General features: G+C 34.5%; 2 protein-coding genes across 5 annotated transcripts in view; both read right to left on the bottom strand.

The window, feature by feature from the left end:
- The window catches only part of LRBA (LPS responsive beige-like anchor protein), a 623,871-nt gene that overhangs the window by 198,511 nt on the left and 405,898 nt on the right, over window positions 1–19,462 (bottom strand). The window lies entirely within an intron of this gene.
- Window positions 10,103–10,621, bottom strand: LOC140699946 (small ribosomal subunit protein uS12-like). Its single transcript, XM_072972413.1, has one exon. It carries the CDS (start codon window positions 10,593–10,595, stop codon window positions 10,164–10,166), a length of 432 nt encoding a protein of 143 aa, XP_072828514.1. The 5' UTR covers window positions 10,596–10,621; the 3' UTR covers window positions 10,103–10,163.

Raw genomic sequence — 19,462 nt, 5'->3', positions numbered from 1 at the left:
AAAAAGGAAGATATTAAAAAGTGATCAAATATTTAACCTCAAAAATAAGAAATATTTACATGGAAGTCTGCATATATAGGATCAATAAAAGGTGGTTTTAAAAATAGTATTCCCTTATGCTTAAAACTAGGATTACATATCTAGTCCAAGTATTCACCAATTTGGGGAGAGTTTACTTTCAGGTAATTCCATATTGATTTCTGAAGAATTTGATAATAAAAGTAAAATCAGATAATATATATAAACAATACTACTTAAAATTTCACAACAAAAGCATTTCCCAACTATATGGATATATATTTAACATCAAGAAAAATGTTTTAAACTGAGTATACAAAATATAAACTAGTCGTGCCAACAATTAAACAATTATACCACAGGTAGAAGATATTCATATCCCATTATAGTGGAGCATACTTATACATTAGTCACAAGAATGACATTATAGTGTGGGAAAATGGTAAATGTTTGAAATACATTCAAAATGAAAACAAATGCTGAAAAATATTCTACTATCAACACACCACCAAGTATGTGTGCAATATGTTTTACTTACAATACTTGCAATTTTAACAAACTAGCTGAAAGTGATTTTAATCAAGCATTTTAAAGTTGTACTATTCTATTACTAATGTAGTGTTTGGATTTTGTTGCATATAATTTTCTCTGACACTTGATTTCAAAGCATAGCACTAAATTTTTTCGAATAATGAATTCCAGTTGGTTTAAGAATTTATTTCATCACCAACTATACAACTTTTAGTTTCAAGTTTTAAAAGATACATTCTTAAAGTAAAATTTACAAGTCTTTTTTGGATTTAAAAAAGGCATATGCTTGACTCTGGTGAAACTTTAAGGGGATAATTTTGTTATTAAATATATATCCATGAGCACATAGAATGTTCCCAAACTTGGAAAAGAACAGAACAATTAGAACAAAAATATGAAGGTCATGAATACAAAAGAAAATTGCCTTTTAAATTAGTTATGAGTTATTTGATATTTTTCATCTATATAGTAAATTTCTTCCTTTGCGCACTAATATTATGATGTAGTACAGTATTCTCCTTAGCATTTTTATGGGTGACAAACTCAATTAAACATATTCATTACTCTAATGTCCTACCTGGCAGTTTAGTCAGTATGAAAAATTAAAAATATATAAATAAAATGCTATGTGACCTCTGTATTGATTGGGCTAAAATGGTTTTAGCCTGGGTGTGGATGATGGGGCAGCTGGGAGGGGCAGGAGGAGAGCACACAAACACATACACTCCTATGTTTTCTCTTCCAATTACTGAGGGAGATGATAAAACCACAGCAAATGATGTATCAGCTCATTTTATCTTATCGCTTTGGGGCTAGGTGACAATGAAGTTCATATTTCACTGGCTCCCATTGAAGATTGTGAAAATTACTTGCCCTCATGACCTGAAGTTTCACTAGAAGACAGAAATTTCTCTTCTGCAAAGTAATGCAATTTTTCAGATGTCAACCTTTAGCCCAGCTTTAAAAATTAATTTCATTTATATTAACCAATGATATTGATATTTTCACAGAACGCTGTTTGATACATGAAGCACTGACTGGCAAATTGATGTTGCTTTAGATGGGTAAAACTATTTTATTTTAAGCTGCTATGGCAGACAGATTTATGGCAAACTGAAATTCCCATTTTGTAATTTAATATTTGCACTGGAGCACTGGACCTTTAAGCCCTTGGCCTGTGAAAAATTCAGACTCTTTAGTTGGTTCTGTTTTATTTTTAATATTCTTTAGCTTAAAAATAATTTGCATTCTAAATAATGTATCACAAAAGCCACCTCTTATTGAACTAACCTTTAATATGTATCTTAATGAGTCAAAAGCCAAATGTAATAATGAATAAGCAGAACAAAGAAAGTATTTAGCCATCATCCAATTAATTTTTAGTTTTTTTAAATTTAAACTATATCTCCAACCTGATTTTTTGAAAGAAGAGTCCAAATATACCACAAAAGGACAATAAGAAACAATATTAAAGAACATGAATGTATCTTATTTTATTTTTTGTAGCAGCACATAAGGTAAACAGCTAGGTATTCATTTTTCAGAAAAAGAGTAGAATAAACTTAGAAGAGTACTTGAATTGAAATAGAGATATTTGGATTCAGAGGTATCTTTTAAAATAAAAACATAATAAAAATAAAGCCACAATATCAATTTTATCATGAACAAGATGTGAAAGTGTCCCACTGTATTTTAGTATAAGAAATACAGAAATATTCTTGAATCCATATAAAAAAGAAAAAATTAAATATTTTGGAATAGTAAATATGTTACTAAAGATATATTGCCTAGTACTTTATCAAGTTTTTACTACCTTTAACCAGTAAAGAGCTTTGTCTAATTCAAATGCCTTGAGAAAACAACTGTTACACCAATACCCTTCATTTTACTAATAAAGTAACATAAACATGCATAAATTTATGTATTACTTTATGACCTTAAAATTAGAAGAAGGCTGAAAAAGACATTCCCCTAATTTAGCTGTTTTCTCCCCCAAATGGTTTAATACCACTCCAACTTTCTGTTCCCAAAATCACTTTTGCAATTTTTATGCTAACAACATCCATACTGTTTTTTGTTTAAAAATATAGTTAATTTCCCTTACATGTATGATATAAAGAAATGGTGGTATAAATGATACTTTATGACCTTTTTATTTAGATTGGAAAGATTCCTAGTCACTTCTCAAATACTTGTGAGAATGACATGCTATTGTCACTGAATTCAAGTTACAAAGTATTCTTGCCTATTATTCTGCATATTGACTCTCTGAAGTCATGAGCTCTCTGTTCCTTAACAAAGAGCTAAATTTAAATCAGCACTACTAAAAAATTATCTAATTTTAAATATATTGGAATATTCTGTAACATATACTTTTAAAACAAGCAATGGACACCAACTATCTTTCTTCTCCATGCCAATTCTTACTTTATGAACTCAAGCTCAAGCTCAGATTGGTATCAAAAGCCCTCCCCAGACCCATGAACCAAATCTTCAAGTTAAAGTAATATCAGCCTGAGCTAGACTACTTATCTCTTTGTAGCAGACAAAACATGATCTCGCCATGGGAGGTTTCTCTGGTGACTAAGCTATTTAAACTAATTAAAGAGAAAACTTTGTTCATCTTCAAGCAATTTGCTTTTCAAACATAGCAGAGAACAGAAATAAAAAGCTAAAGGAAAAGGAAAAAGTTACATTAGAACTTTATGCTAAGGGCAGGACACTTTTTCTCCTAATTACAGGGAAATACTTTTCCACTTCATTTTTTTAGCTTTCTTATTCCTATTAATTACTCAAATTGCTTAGCTGGAGTCAGTTATAAAAAGTGACATAGGTTCCTAATTGCTTCTATGATAGAGCATGAAACTAAACACTGTGCTCATATTCAGCTTCGAATATGATCTTCCAGGGGGAGGCTATAGCTCAGAGGTAGAGCACGTGCCTAGCACGCACGAGGTCCCAGGTTCCATCCCCAGTGCCTTCACATAAATAAATAAATAAACAAACAAACACTTAATTACTCCAGCCCCAAAATAAAAATTAATTAATTAATCAAATATAATCTTTCAAAAAGCTATTTTCTTAAAGGACTTTTATGAGAACATTATGAATACAATTTAAGTAAGACTTGGTGATTAACCCGATTTCATTGCATAATTCCATAGCACTGCACAGCCTCACTGGACTGGAGTTTCTCCATGACTGGAGTTCTTTGAGGCTAGGCCCTGGTCTCAGCCATCCTTCTATTCACAGTACTTAGCATGGTGCCAGGAACATGGAAGACACTGACGGATGGATGGAGAGCCAGCCTGACCTCACAAACTACATACAGTCTAAGAGTCTGAAAGCAAATGAACACAAACAGCAGAAAGCAAAAAGGGACAGAAAAAGGAAAACTCCGAGAAAGCATTTAAAAAAAGTCAAATTCAAGGGTCAGAATACTTCAACTTCTAACCAAGATGGAGTAAAAAGGACTGGATTTAACCTTGTACATAAACATTTAAAATAGATATTACATGTGGGGAAAAATTGTTTTTAATCATGAAACACCAAGAAATGAAAGACAGCGATCTCTGAGAGGCAGGAAAACAAAGTGGTGACAACCACTACTGCCTCAGCTTACTGCCTGAGTAGACTTATTTGCAAGCCCCAGAGCAGGCAGGAGTAACCCAGAGCAGGAAAACCAGCTTTAGTACAAGGAGGTCAAGGGGGCTATAACTGCAGGGCAGAGCGGCAGACTGGAGGGCGCTGTAAGGTACTAGAGCTCCTGAGATCTACGGTCTTCAGTACTGATCAGCCTAAGAAAACAACCTGAGCCAGCAGAAGAATCATTCCCCTTGAATTACAGGGAACAATACCCAGAGCTCACACAGCCAGAGTGAAAAACAATCTCATAATTCAGCGAGCACTGATTAGCGTATTTAGAGCGGTTTTGCCTCAGTAGTGGGGAAAAATTAAGCCCTGGGCCAAAGGCTGCTGAGGTCCTGCCTAATCCTAACAGCGAGGTCCAAATGGATCCATTTATTTCCAAGTTACTTAACTGTATACTAGGATAATGCATTAAAATATTTATAAGACACAAAAATACCCACCACACAACCAGGTATAAACCACCACAGCTGGTATCCAATTAAAAACTTACCAGGCCTACACAAATTCAGGAAAATATGACTCATAATGAGGAGAGAAATTAATCAAATGACACTAATGACAGAATTATTTATAAGGGACATCATATTGGAAAAAGTAGATTTTAGAGCAAAAATATTAATAGAGATAAAGAAGGTCATTTCATAAATGGTAACAGAGCATATATCATCAAGAGGCCATAAATATTCTAACTGTTTATGAACTGAATAACAGAGCTTTAAAATATATGGAGCAAAAGCTGAGAGAACTGAAACTACAAACAGATTTCAACATTTCTCTCTCAAGAACTGATAAAGCAAGTAGATGAAAAATCAATAAGGGTACAGAATACTTGAAAAAGGCCACTGATCATGACCTAACTGACATTTGTGGGATATTCCACCCAACAACAGAAGAATAACACTTACAAAGGAAGAGCATACTATGAGACAAAAACCAAGTTGCAATCAATTTAGCAGATTCAAATCACAGAAAGTATATTCTCTCACCACAATGGAATTAAATCAGAAATCAATAACAGAAAGACTTTTTAAATTCCCCAGATATGAAAACTAAATAGTATAGTTCTATGTAGCCCATGGGTCCAAGAAAAAAAAAATTAGAAGGTATTTTGAATTGAATACAAATGAAAACACAACATAAAAGTTTGTGGAACGCAGCTAAAGTAGTCCTTAGGAGGAAATTTCTAGCACTAAACACCTATATTAGTGGAAAAGAAAAAAGGCTTCATATCAATGATTCAGGTTCTACCTGGAAAAAAAAAAAAGAGAGAGAGAAAAACTAAGAGCAAATTAAACCCAAAGTAAGCAAGAGAAAAAAAAAATCAAAGTGAAAAATCACTTAAATAAAAGACCAAAAAATAGAGAAAACAGAAATCACTGAAACCAAGGACTGGTTCTTCAAAATGATAATTAATACGTATGAGCCTCTAACTAGACTGATCAGACACAAAAGAGAGAAGACACAAATCACCAATATCAGGAATTATCAATATCATGATAGAAAAAAGTCACTACAGATTACATAAAGTCACTAAAAGAATAACAAGAGCATATTATGTACAACTTTTAACCACTAAATTGGACACTTTTTATCAATGGACAGATTTCTTGGAAGACACAAACTACCAAAGTCCCTTTAGGAAGAAACAGGTAACACGAATAACATTATTAAAGAAATCAATTCATAGTTTAAGTCTTCCCATGAAATACAACTCTAAGGCCAAATGGCTCCACTGGTGAATTCTACAAATATTTAAGAAAGACAAAGTGCCAATTCTATGCAAACTCTTTCAGAATATTAAAGAGGAGGGAATACTTGTCAACTCATTCTATGAGGCCAGCATTACCCATATATTAAAACCAGACGAAAGCATTATTAAGACAAGAAAATCCAAGAGGCAGTCGCCACTTAATATTTACGTAATATCTTTGTCTTAAGACATTGTGGATACTCTTATAAAATACATGGATTAACTCACATTACCAAGAGACGTTTGCCCACTCCTGCACGTCCACAAATTGTTCCTGAATGTACCCAACTGCCCTGTACATTTCTCAAAAATGTCTACACCAGTTTCCTTTTGTTGTGTATTACAACTTGACTTCCTTTGGATTTTAGTAGGGTGACTGAATTCTCAGCCTTCTCATTTTACAGTGATTTCATCCATAACCACTGCTTCTAACACCAAACCACACAGGGGTGCAAGAATCTAGTGATAAGACATTAGAGGTGATGAATGACCTCTACTTGGAGATGTCAGATTTGGACTCATATCCAATCACTTACTAGATACCTTCAACACAATGTCCTCCAAATTGTCAAATTCAACATACCCAGAAATGAACTCATTACTGTCCCCTCAAGAGCTTCCACTACTCCATTAGAGACTATTTTGCTGAAGGGAGTCATAACCACAGACAGAAACCCAAATCACCCTGAATCCTTCATATCATTTCTTTTGACTTCACTCACCTCTCAATCAAGAAGTTCAATAGATTCCATCTCCCTACCAACACCTATATCCCTCTGCTCTTGGTCATGTATACTGAAATCTCCTTTAGAACAACTCCCCATCTTACGTGAATATTTTCATAGGCATAGCTCATGTTCCCACCATGTCACACAACATACACTCCTTCGACCATGCTATGCTGTCTCATGCTTGCATGCTTTCCAGGGCACTGGCCTTCCTATTTGGAAAGCAAACTCTTAATGAGTTTGACAGAGGAGGTGGTAGCAGTGGTTGTATCAGAGTAGTAGTAGACAGTAATACCAAGAAATACAATTTAATTAAAGCTCATTATATGCCAGGATCTACACTAAGTACTTCATTTCAATTAATTCTTAAAACGGTACTAAGAAATAGATGTCATTTTCACCATTTTATAAATTACGAAACAATCTTTGAGAGTTAGACGACTTGGTCAAAATCATTTAACTAGTAAGTGGTGCAGCCACGTCTACTAGACGTCTAACACTGTGCTGTAAGCCACTACATAATACTTCCTCCATGGTGAAACTCTCATCCTTAAAGTCCAAGCAAAGGGCTTGTAAAACCTCTGACTTTCCAAGCAGCTTCAATCATCCTGTTTTGTGATATCACAGACCTAGTACAAATTCCATTTATTTGTAAATGCCTCCCTTACCAGACAATAAATTTCCTTAGGTAGACATACGTAGTACTTATTCTCATAAGCCTAGAGTACTTAGTACATCATAGAACTCAATAAATGTATACTCAATGAATAAATGATAAGATTAACTATTTAAGCTAAAAACTATTCCTCATTTCACACTCCTTGCTTTTATCATTAGCTTCAAAACTGAATAGAAAATAGATCCCCGAGATTTGCTGAAATAATTGACTTTGTGTCTCAGATCCTGGTAAAGGCATTCAGTGGGGCCATGATCAAGGTTAGTAAAATTTATTGTTCTCAGAGAGAGTAGTTAAAAATAATCTCTCATAAGTATTAAGGAACTAAGAGTTTAATATTTGGTTCACTTTAAAAGGAACATATTATAAGAGCAAAAATAGTGGATACTTTCCTAGAAATTAGAAAAAATCCTATGAAAGTGTCATTGTCCTATGATGAATTATTAGCACCTAAAAGAAGTAAAAGTTTTCTGATATCTCACCCCATCCATCCAAAAAGTATGAACAGATATGTAATGTGAATCTTCTAAATTACCTAACATCATTCAATTCTGCTATAAAAGAAAATAAGTGAGATTAAAACCAAAAGAAACATTAAACACTGAGAGCAACACAGTAACTTATGGCATATATGTAAAATTCACAGGCTACGTTAAGTAGAGCCAATGAGTAAGGAAGTAGCTCATGAGAGATTTCAAAAGGTGCTAAATACGTAAAGTAAATTTAAAGTTAGATATCTGTTAAGAACTGTTAAAGAGAGCACACTGATGACAGAATAAACACACGTATTATTTACAGATGGAAAGAGACTGAAAGACCAAGTCCTAAAATATAATCACGCCGACTTTGTTTTAGGTGCTGATATTTCCGCAGGTCTTCAGAGTGAGGCAAGACTGCCTTTCGGTTCCAGACATTCTTTTCAAGGATGTTTGTATAGAGAACAGTCTTGGAACAGACAGGCAGTGTCTTGCTTCAGAGCAAAGGGCAAGTTTGTTTACTGTTCAGTATAATAAAGATAATGATGACCTCTGGGGCAAAGGCCAGACTTCACTGCCCATTGTAAACATTTTGGGTTCCTGAAGACTGAGGTTGCTCAACTGAGATGTAAACTCTCACTGGATACACATCTACCTGGGCCTCTGGTCTTGGTCTGCTCAGGCTGCCGTAATACAGTATCACAGAATGGGTGGCTTAAACCTCAGAAATGTATTTCTCACACTTCTGGAGGCTGAAAGTCCAAGGTCAATGTGCCGGAATATTTATTCCTGGTGAGAGCTCTCTTCCTGGCTTGCAGATGGTTACCTTCCTGCAGTGTCCTCACATGGTAAAGAAAGAAAAAGATCTCTCTTCCCCTTCATGGCCAAAGTCCTATCCAATTAGGGTATCAACCTTATGACCACATTAAACCTAATTATCTCCTAAAGACCTCATCTCCAGATATAGTCACAATGAGAGGTTAGGATTTCAACACATTAATGAGAAAGAATATAATTCAGTCCAGAGCACCCTCCACATTCACCTCAAAAAACTTGGGGGCAGGAGGAACAGACATTACCATGATGCTCTTTCTCTTTGTTGTGTTGTAAGAAAGGTCTTTGCCTCTGACCCAGGAGTCTCATGTCTTCTGCCAGCATTCATGAAGTTTTCGCAGGATAAATTGTTAGCTTGCAAGCAGCATAAAAGTTCAGATCCTTGACAGTTCTTGCCACTCTGGATGACAACTATGTCAGGCTTAAACGTGGCAAAGAACTATATAACACATTTGGCTGACAGGAATGCAGAGTGTATACTGCTGGTGAAAACATGACATGTGAAACTCTTTTGGAAAGAAGTTTTACATTATCTATTAAAAATAAAGATAGCCACATTTTTCATAGTGACAAAAATGAAAATGGAAAACAAGACTGTGAAATCCAATGTATTTCATTAGGAAAATGGGTGAAAAATTGTGATACACCTTCTTGTTCAGTTACTGAAAAGAATGAATTAAACCCACATCAACTTGACTTGGTTAGATATGCAGCATCAGCACGTAGCAGAGTGAGAAAAACAACACACCATGAAGTGTATGTTACAGGATTTCATTTTTGTAAATCAATAAATTCCCCAAGAACACAAGTTTATATGAAAATGGAGAGAAATATGAAAGATTACATACTAGATTGTTAATATATATTAAGTGTCAGAGAAGAGGATCTGGGAGGTAAGAGATGGGGGTGAGGAGAGCCAAGAAAAGAGGGGGAAACAGCTTAAAAATAAAACCCAAAAGCAACAAAGACAACCACTGAGTTGATTATATTTATAATAAAACAATATGTGCATGCATAAAAACATTTATTAAAATCTGAATGAGAAAAGGCAGGTCATTTTTTTTTTTACTATATTATGTTAGCAATTTTTGGATATTGTTATGGAGGACAAGAGTCACTTTTCCTTTCCTTTCTTTCAGTAGTTTCTGGAGTTCAACCTATTTACCTTTTTTCTCCTTTAAAGTTTCCAAAATCTTTTCTTCCCCCTCCTCTCCGTCCTCTTCCTCCTTCTTCTAAATGTACAGAGAGCTATTTGGGTTATCTATTTCTAATTAAATGAGCTTTGGGAGTTTCAGACTTTCTAGGAATTTATTCATTTGACCTCAGTTGTCAAAATTAAGATCTATAATGATGTCCTCACCTTCATCCCCAATATTGGTAATTCTGTTCTCTTTCTTTTTTATCAATCTGCTTAGATGTTTTCTTCCTTCATCTGTACATTTTTTTTTTTATTTTTGGCATATGAAAATTTATTACTATTGTGCTTTCACCATCAAAACTTATGATCTTGGTCTTTCCTTCTTGCCTTTGTATAAAGCCAAAAGAGAGACATTGGCTACTTTGACCACCTTAAAGCGGACTCCAGGAATGTCACCAACAGCATGACCTTTACGATCAAATCCAGCAACCAGAACTTCATCATTTTCCTCGATAAAATTCAAACAACCATCATTGGGTACAAAGGCTGTGATTTTTTTGCCATTCTTGATTAGCTGAACCCTGACACACTTCCTGATGGCAGAATTTGGCTGTTTGGCTTCAACCCCTACTTTTTCAAGCACAATTCCCTTTGCATGAGAAGCACCTCCAAAAGGGTTGGCCTTCAGGGCTGTGCCCAAATGGGCTTTTTTGTACTGTTTATCATGCCACTTCTGGTCTCGTCGGTGGCTGCGGAGCTTCCTGGCAGTACGAAGACCGCGACACTTGCCCATCCTGCCGGCGCCATGGGCCTGAGCGAAAGAGATCTGTACATTTCTTTTAAAGAATTTGTTGTTTAAAAGATCTGATGACTTTCCAGATATGTTTCTAATTTTGATTTCTAGTTTTATTGCATTGTGAATAGAGATATAATCTCTAGAATTCAAATTCTGTCAAATTAACACACCTTTTCTTATGATCCAACAAATAGTCTTCACAGTAAACTTTTCATCTCCACTTGTAACTTCTGGAGTTACTAAGCATAATGCCTTATTAATGTCAATTAGATCAAATTGGTTGACAGTGTTGTTTAAGTCTTCGATATAGCTTCTGACTTTATGCCTATTGTTCAATTACTGAGGGAGAAATTTTAAAATCTCCAACTATAATTGTGAATTTATTGCTCCCTTTAGTTTCTTCAGGCTTTGCTTCCCATTTTACAATTTCTATTATTTGATGCTGTATCAGTTTCCTATTGCTGCTACAAGTTGCCACAAACAGTGCCTTAAAACATGCAAAATTATCTTATAGTCTTGGAGGTCAGAAGTCTGAAATAGGTCTCAATGGGCTAAAACAAAACAAGTCTGAATTCCTTCTGAAGGCTTGCGGGGAGAATCTATTTCCCTGTCTTTCCACCTTCTAGAGACTCCCTGCATTCTTTGGCCAACAGCCCCTTCTTCCTCCATCTTCAAAGCCAACAGCATAGAATCAGAATCTTTAGATCTCTCTCTCTGACTGACTTCTGCTTCTGATGTCACATTTCATTCTCTAAATGCTCCTATCTCTTCTTTCTCCTATAAGGACTGTTGTACTTACACGGGGCAGACTCAGATAATCCAGAATAATCTCCCCACCTCCAGATGCTTAATTTAATCAGCCCTGCAAAGTCCCTTTACCATGTAGGGTGCATTATACACAGGTTCTGTGGACTGGGATATGGACATCTTTGGGGAATTCCTATTCTATCTACCACAAACACACACACATTTAGGACTGTTATACCTTCTTGACAAATTGGACCTCTTACTGTGAAATGTACTTCATCTCTGTCAGTATTCCTGAAATATATTTTATCTATTTTTAATATTGGGATTCCAGGTTTCTTATGATTAGTGTTTGCATGTGAGATGTATTTGTTATCATCCTTCTGTCTACAGATTTAATTACATCTTTTGTAAACACACACTTGTATCTTACTTTTAATGAGCTTGAAGATCTGGTTTTAAATGTTCAATTTTAATTAGATCATTTACATTTAAGGTAATTACTGATATAATTAGGTTTAAGTCCACCTTTTTATTTGTTCTTTGATTCTTTTTTTTTCTTCTTTTAAACTTCTTTTGGATTAATTTTTTTGTATTCCATTTTACCTCTTGTATTGGTTTACTATCTATACCACACTTTCATTTTTTAATGATTATTTATATTTCTTTCAAGTTTAACCTCAGATAATGATCTATCTCCTTGACATATTATATAAGAATCACAAAACAGTATATTCCTTCCCCCCAAACCCTTTGTAGTTTCTTCCTGTTTTCTGAGCTATAGTCATTCCACATACCTTACAAACTCCACAATATATTATCATATTGACCGTAAACTGTTACATCTTTTAAAGAAATTAAGAAACAAGGAAAATATCTATTAAAAGTTTGTTTTTTAATATTTAACCTGCTCACTTTCTTCTGATAATTCCATTACATGCATGTTTGAGCACATGACATTGTCCCATAGCTGACAAATGTTCTGTTCATTTTGTATGAGTTTTTTTCCTTTCTGTACTTCATTTAAATAGTTTCAGTTGCATTGTCTTTAGTTTAACCGATCTTTTCTTTTACAGTATCAAATAAAATGTTAAGCCTATCAAGTTAAGTTTTCAGTTCAAATACCGTAATTTTAGTTTTAAAACTTGATTTCATTCTTTTTTATAGCTCCCATTTTTGTACTGAGATTCCCCATGGGCTTCCTTATTTTGTTCATGTTTTCCATTAAATATCTGCATGTATTCATAATAGCTTTTTTTTAAACATGGTTTTTTTATTTTCTTCATTTATTTATTTTTATCATTAATTGAACTCTAGATTATATTATGCTTTCACCACTTTTACCATTAATGTACCCTTTCTATTCCAGGATTCAATTAAAAAAATACATTGTATTTAGTTTTCATGTCCCCTCAAGTCTCCTCTGGTCTGTGATAGTTTCTCAGTCTTGCCTTGTTTTTCATAACCTTAACAATCTTGAAGAGTACTGGCCAGAAATCCTGTAAACTGTTCACAGTCTGGGTTTTCTGGTGCTTTTCTCATGATTACAGTAGGGCTATGGGTTTTTATTAATAATATCATAGAGGGGGTTATATGATATTCACACATTACTGATAACAGTAACCTTCACCACTTGGTTAAAGTAGCATTTGGCAGATTTTTCCATCGTAAATTTAACTATTATTCCTTTCTCTTACTCTGTTCTTTGGAAGCTGTTACTAAGTCTAGCCCACCCTTGGAAAGAGGTGAGTAGAGTGAAACTAAGTTCCATCTTCTGGAATGGGGAGTATCTATTTATTTTTCCACACTCACATACAGCCTTCTTAATTCCATAATCTCCATCATTTCTGGGACCCTTGCTATTAAATAATTGTTCTCCCGGAATCACATTTTCCTCCTTACGGGCTTGCCTTTCAATTTTTTTATATATTGGATATTATGGACTCACAATTATTTTGCTTAGATTATCTTGTCTTTCTTTGAAGAGGGGTGAAATTTTGCTCTGGCAGATAGTTAATTTACTTGTGAATCAGATGCTTCCTTTTCACATTTGTTTTAGGCTTTGCTAAGACAAGTATAGATTAGTATTTATTACCCAAGGACAGAGCAGAGGTCTCTCATAAGGACTTCTTATACTTAGTCTTAAAATGGAGTAACTGGGGTAGGATAGCGGAAATTGATTTTGCCTTACAATTAGATCACTGATAATCCATACTGTCTTCCTCTGCTGATACTACTTTTCACCACGGTAAATGATAACCCATAGGCATCTTGCAATGTTTATTTCAACACAATTTCACCTTGATAAACAAGAAGGTTGGAGTGGACATGGATGGTACACCCAGGCTAATCTGAATCCTGGAGTTTCTAAGGGATAACCTCAAGATCAGTGCATGTAAACACTGGTTTCACCATGCTCTACTCAACAGAAAATAAGCAAACTCAATTGGTATTTTGTACATTTATAAATAATATGGACTTTGCTTCTTACATCTGACAGTATTATTTATCAAGGGCTTCGACAGTGGTAGTTCCACATTTCACTGATAAAGAAATATAATAGGCAGCATTTTGAGTAAAAAAAAAATTAAGTATAGTACTTAGGCTAAAGGCAATAATAGTCCCTTCAACCTACAAATGTGGTGTATGTCAAAACACAAGCTACAAACTAGCAATTAGCCCCATTGAAACAGTGTTATAAATATTAGTTCAACTCACAGATTAGCTCACAAAGTGCTATTCTGTCCCCAAAGTGACTGAATTATATACATTTTCTGAATTGTAATCATCCAAGGCCAAAAGTCTTCTTAGCTTCTAACCATCTCAACCCCGAAACTTGACAGAAGCAATAATTATTATAGAGATTAATAATCAAAATTTTCTAAATAAAGAATAGCCTATGCATATCTTAATACTTGTTCAGAAAGTTCAGGATCTCCCCAATACACTGTCCAGTTACACAGGTCAAATCCTACTAAGAGTAATTTAAAAAAGAATAGATGTTACTGAAAATAGACTTGTATACAACTTTTTCTATTAATGTATATAATATGTCGGCTATAAATTGAGAATCAAACAGCATTGTTCTTACTCTGCATATTTGGAAAACTGAACAAAACATTCTGTTTCTGGGCAGCAGTTGACATACTCCTTTTTTCCCCCTTCTAAGAGAACACATTTCGGTTTAATAGTTTTCCAGTTATATTCTTTTTTTCATAGTCCCAAAGATTCATTACTTTGATGATCATTTATCAGAGTCTCAAGTCCAATCTATAATACCCACTGAGATAGCAAATAATTCAGCCTCAGTGACGGTGTGTGTGAAAATGGGCTGTGTCCTAGATAAATGGCCTAACTGCCTCTGACACAGATTAGATCATCATTCAAACTAACCACAGATCTCTACAACAAATATGAGGAAACGCAGGGTCGCTTTAGCTGATGTTCAGTGTTAGTGGCGACTCTTCCTTTTAGGTAGTTACAACACTATCACAAAACCATCGCATAGGCTTGAAAAACCAAGATTCAGTAATACAGTAATAGAGACATTTCGTAAGTTTTACAGACCACCAACTGTTCAATATATACCTACATCTGACTTCTCTTTTTAACGTTAGAGCATCTTCTAAATCTCTGCTATTTCAATCTAACTTAAACTTGTATAAACTATATTATGCTAAGGTTTCAGCCAAGAAAAGCATGTATCTCTTTCCATATTCAAATAAGCTTTTTTGTATTCCTCTTAAATTTCTATTTTCTTTCCATTTGTCTTATTATTAGAAGAAAGAAGTCAACATTTTTGACAGAGGGAGGCTGGCTGGCTATCTGGAAAGTTCCTTACAGGGCAGAATTACCTTGGTAAATTCAACAGAGTCCAGAGTTTACTCACTAATCTTACAGGTTCAGAAACAGAAACAAAACAAGATTCATCTGTCAGGGATAGAATCCTATTAACCAAGTACACAAAGATCAAAATATAGAAAAATGACTTTAAAACCTATAGAAAGCACAATTACTGATGAGAAGACTAGACACAGACTACATTCTTTACCTATAGGGAAAAAAGAAGGATGATTAAATTCAAAACGACAGTTTATTAATATGAAATAAGAAATATAATAGCTCACTTCTGGTTAATCTTGGCAAAATGACCATAAATTTTTCTCTTCTATTGCCCTATGGCAGACCTTAAAGGTTAGATCACTTAACCTCCTTTTCCAACCCTCCCCTTCCTTGCTTTCCTTGATAAGACAGGTCTCTCTTCCTCCATAATGCCCTCTCTTGCAGCTAAAGACTGTCTGATTAATGAGATATATAAACTTGCAAAGAGAGATAAACTGTTGGAAAAGTATCATTTTCTCAATAAAGATGTGCTGTTGTATCTTTTCTTCCCTCTTTTAAAACTTTTCATTATGAAAATTTCAGACATACACAAAAATAGACTTACTCTATGTACCCATCATGGAATTTTAAGAAGTTTGCCAATTTTGCATCCTCTCTCTCCTATGTGAATTTCTTCTTTGGGTAGTATTTTTCTTCTGTGGTAATTTTAAAGTAAATAATTGTAACATTCACCCACAAATCTGTCATATGGCTCAACAGTTGAAGAGATTTCTTTTTAATTAACCAAATATGTCATTATTACATGTAACAAAAGTAATAATTCCTTAACATTATTCATATGTAAAAAATCCCATCTCAAAAAATTACGCTTTTCTTTTCCTTTTAACTGGTTCCAAATCATAATGAAACAAAGTCCACATATTTCAGCTGACTGATACGTCTTTCAGGTTTTTATTCTATGAGAATCTCTCTTCTCTTCATATCATTTTTAAAAAAGAAACTGGGTTATTTATTCTATAAAACTTCCCACATTCTGTATTTGGCTGTTTCTTCATGGTATCATTTAATTTGTTCCTCTATCCCCTATTCCTGAAATCAACCATTTCCCCAAAATGAGATGCAACTATCTCATGGAATCTGCTCAATGATTTACAGGGAAGTTTTGCATTCTAAATAAAGAGAATGTTCCTTTTGGTAGAAAATGGTATTTAGAGACCAAAACCTAAGCAATGGGGGTATTCACTGCTTCCAGGTCAACTTCAGCAGAAAGAACTAAGAAACATATGCATTGGGGTACCCCAGATCACTGCAGCAAACTGACAAGGGTACTGCAGGTTACTTTAAACTTCGGAGGAACACAGCAGCAATTGACATCTATCAAATGTCATTTAAACTACTAGCTTGAGATGTTAGATCACATGACATTTCCTTCAATCACGTCACACTTCTACAAAACTGAGTTTCAACAGCAACAGTGAGGATAAAGACCCAGAGTCATGTTAAAATCAACGTAGAAAAGGAAATGAGAACAGAGATAGCCAACATGATTTCAAGGTTAGAGGATGCTGCACAATTCCAAAGCGGTACACACATCCCATTAATAATTATGGTTATTTGGGAATAAAAGAAAAATATTTTTCTTTTAATTTATCTGCATTTTTTTCAAACAACCACTACATAGATACTTTATAAGTCGCCTGGATCTAACTATTTAATAAACAGAGTTGTTAAGTATTTCTTTTAGCCTAGAGTAGGGTTTCAGACCTCAGCACTATTGATATTTCAGATGAGCTCCTTGTTGTGGGCTGCTGTATCTTGTGCATAGAAAATGTTTAGCAGTGTCCCTGGCTAGATACTAGTAGCACTCCTCCAGCTGCAACAATCGAAAATGTATTTAGACATTGCCAAATTTTCCATCAGATGGGAAAAGGTGGAGATAGGGTTAAAATCACTCCTGGCTGAGAACCAATGGCCTAGAGTCACTGTAAAAAATATTACTGAAACATTAAGGGTATCATGGGTCAAGGAGGCTTGGGAAACTGATGTACTTTTTAGGGGAAAAAAAACCCCAAACATGAGTTAGTATTAATCTTTAATGGAATCTTTAAATTCTTTGATTTTATATTTGAATGTTTTTCTTATGCTGAAAATGCTGGTTCCTAATAATAATAATAATTTATATAAGTGCTTCTTCACTTTATCTTGGAAAACACATATAATACTTTCAAAAAGGCAAACCAATATTATGTGAAAACAGTAAGTTGAAGAATTCCTTTATAAATTTTACTCTTAATACATATCCAACTACAAACATACAATTAGAATACTTTTAATGTTACTTGAAATGATTTTTATCGAATCATTATCGGTGTAGTTTTGCCACGAAGTTAACATATAGTTAAGTGCATTTACTTCCGAGTGTTTGATTTTCATTCCTGTTTTCCTGCTTGTGACATATCATCCTGCAATCATGAGGAGACAGGCATGAGAACACAAGACAGTGTGCAGTAACTGGAGGAACAGAAAAAGCCCGGATAACTGAAATCATAACTGAACAGCTGAACCATATCAGTAACTATCTGGCAGGTGAGAAATAAAATTCTTATTTATGTAAAATACTTTAGTTGGGGTTTTAGTTAGTTGCAGCCAAATGCCTTCATATCTTCATATCAAAAAATCTAAACCTCAATAAAATTATGAATAAAAAGTCATTGACTTAAAGAACAAAAGGAGTGTAAGAAGGAAGACTGAGGTAAAGAGACTTGAGTAACACTTCAAAAGACGTTAAGATACACACCAGTGGTCACTGGTGAGAGGAATGAAGTCACAACCTAAATAAATGGTCACCAAGAGGCCTGCGGTAAAAAGTCACCTAATTCACTCTGCAAATCTCCTCCAAACTCTCAGCCTTTCAACATACTAAGGAACATAGAAAATAAGTTCATAAAAAGAGGAAGACAGATTGTAAGTCTACAGTGACTAGAAGGACCCCAAATCTCTCCAACCTGAAGATTTTTCTTTTCCTATTTTTCTCTCCTGTCTCTTCTCCCATGGAAAACCCGATGTTCATTTGCTGAGCAATTAGGAAATCATTTCCACAGTGGAAAATCAGTATAAGATGCATGGATGCCACAAAGCACATAAGAGAAAGTCAACATACTTTCCACTCCCCACTATTTGTTCTCTGACTACCAGCAGGCTCATTATGCTCCTCTACCCCTTCCAACCCCAATACACACAACCCTCACATCGCGTAAAAAGGATCCTTACTAAGAGAATCTGAATGCTTCCTAAGAAAAAGCGTTCACATAATGATACTTGACTGGGTTTGACAATGGACAGGATGGCTTACGGGCTGGTAAGGCTATAGAAAATGCCCAAGAAACATAACTGAATATAAAAACAGAGCTTCCAATTAGGTTTTGAAGGGCTGCAGTCAACAACCAGGAATCTCCTATAATCTGAGGAAAGACTCGAATATGACAAAGACTGAAAGAAATAGAAAAAAATAAATTCAGAAGGAAAAAAGAGAATTCAGTGAACAGAATGCAACATTTAAAAAAAAAACCAACAGTATCTAATAGAAGCTCTTACGACCATATAAGAAAGGTAGGATGCTAGCCCTCTCTCTAAAAAAGGAATAAAGGAAAACAAAAGAACTCTTTATATTTAAAATTCTGAGTGAAAAACAACAGGTTTCAGTGAAAAGATTGAAAGATAAAGTTGAGAAAAATCTCACAGAAATAGAACTGGTTAAAAAAAGAGAGAGAAACAGGAAAGAAAATACAGAATAATTAAAAGATGAATCCGGGATGAACAACATTCCAGAAAAAGAGAGAAAATAGGAGGAAATAATTAAAGGAAAAAAATTTCAGGTCAAAAACTGAAAGCCACAAGTCTCAAGATATAAAGGATCTACACAGTGCCCACAACAATGAATGAAGTAAGACCCACATTGAGGCAAATAATTAAAAAATTACACTGGAGATAAAGATCCCAAGATTTTCCAAAACAAACAAATAAACAAAAAAATCACAGTCAAAAGAATAATAATAAGAATGAACTAACACTTTTCAATAGCAGCAGTGGAAGAGTTAGACAGATTTCAAAATTCTGAAGTAAAGTGATATTCAAGCTGCAACTCTATACCCAGTCAAACTATCAAGCATAAATGAAGACTAAACATCATTTCAGATACTGAAAAACTCCAAGAAAAAAAATCACACCCCCATGCACTTCTTAGGACGTCAACAGAGGATGAGCATTAGCAAAAC

This window comes from Vicugna pacos, chromosome 2 (genome assembly GCF_048564905.1).
Source record: "Vicugna pacos chromosome 2, VicPac4, whole genome shotgun sequence".
NCBI classification, from domain to species: domain Eukaryota; kingdom Metazoa; phylum Chordata; class Mammalia; order Artiodactyla; family Camelidae; genus Vicugna; species Vicugna pacos.
This window is presented reverse-complemented; position numbering and strand designations above follow the sequence as displayed.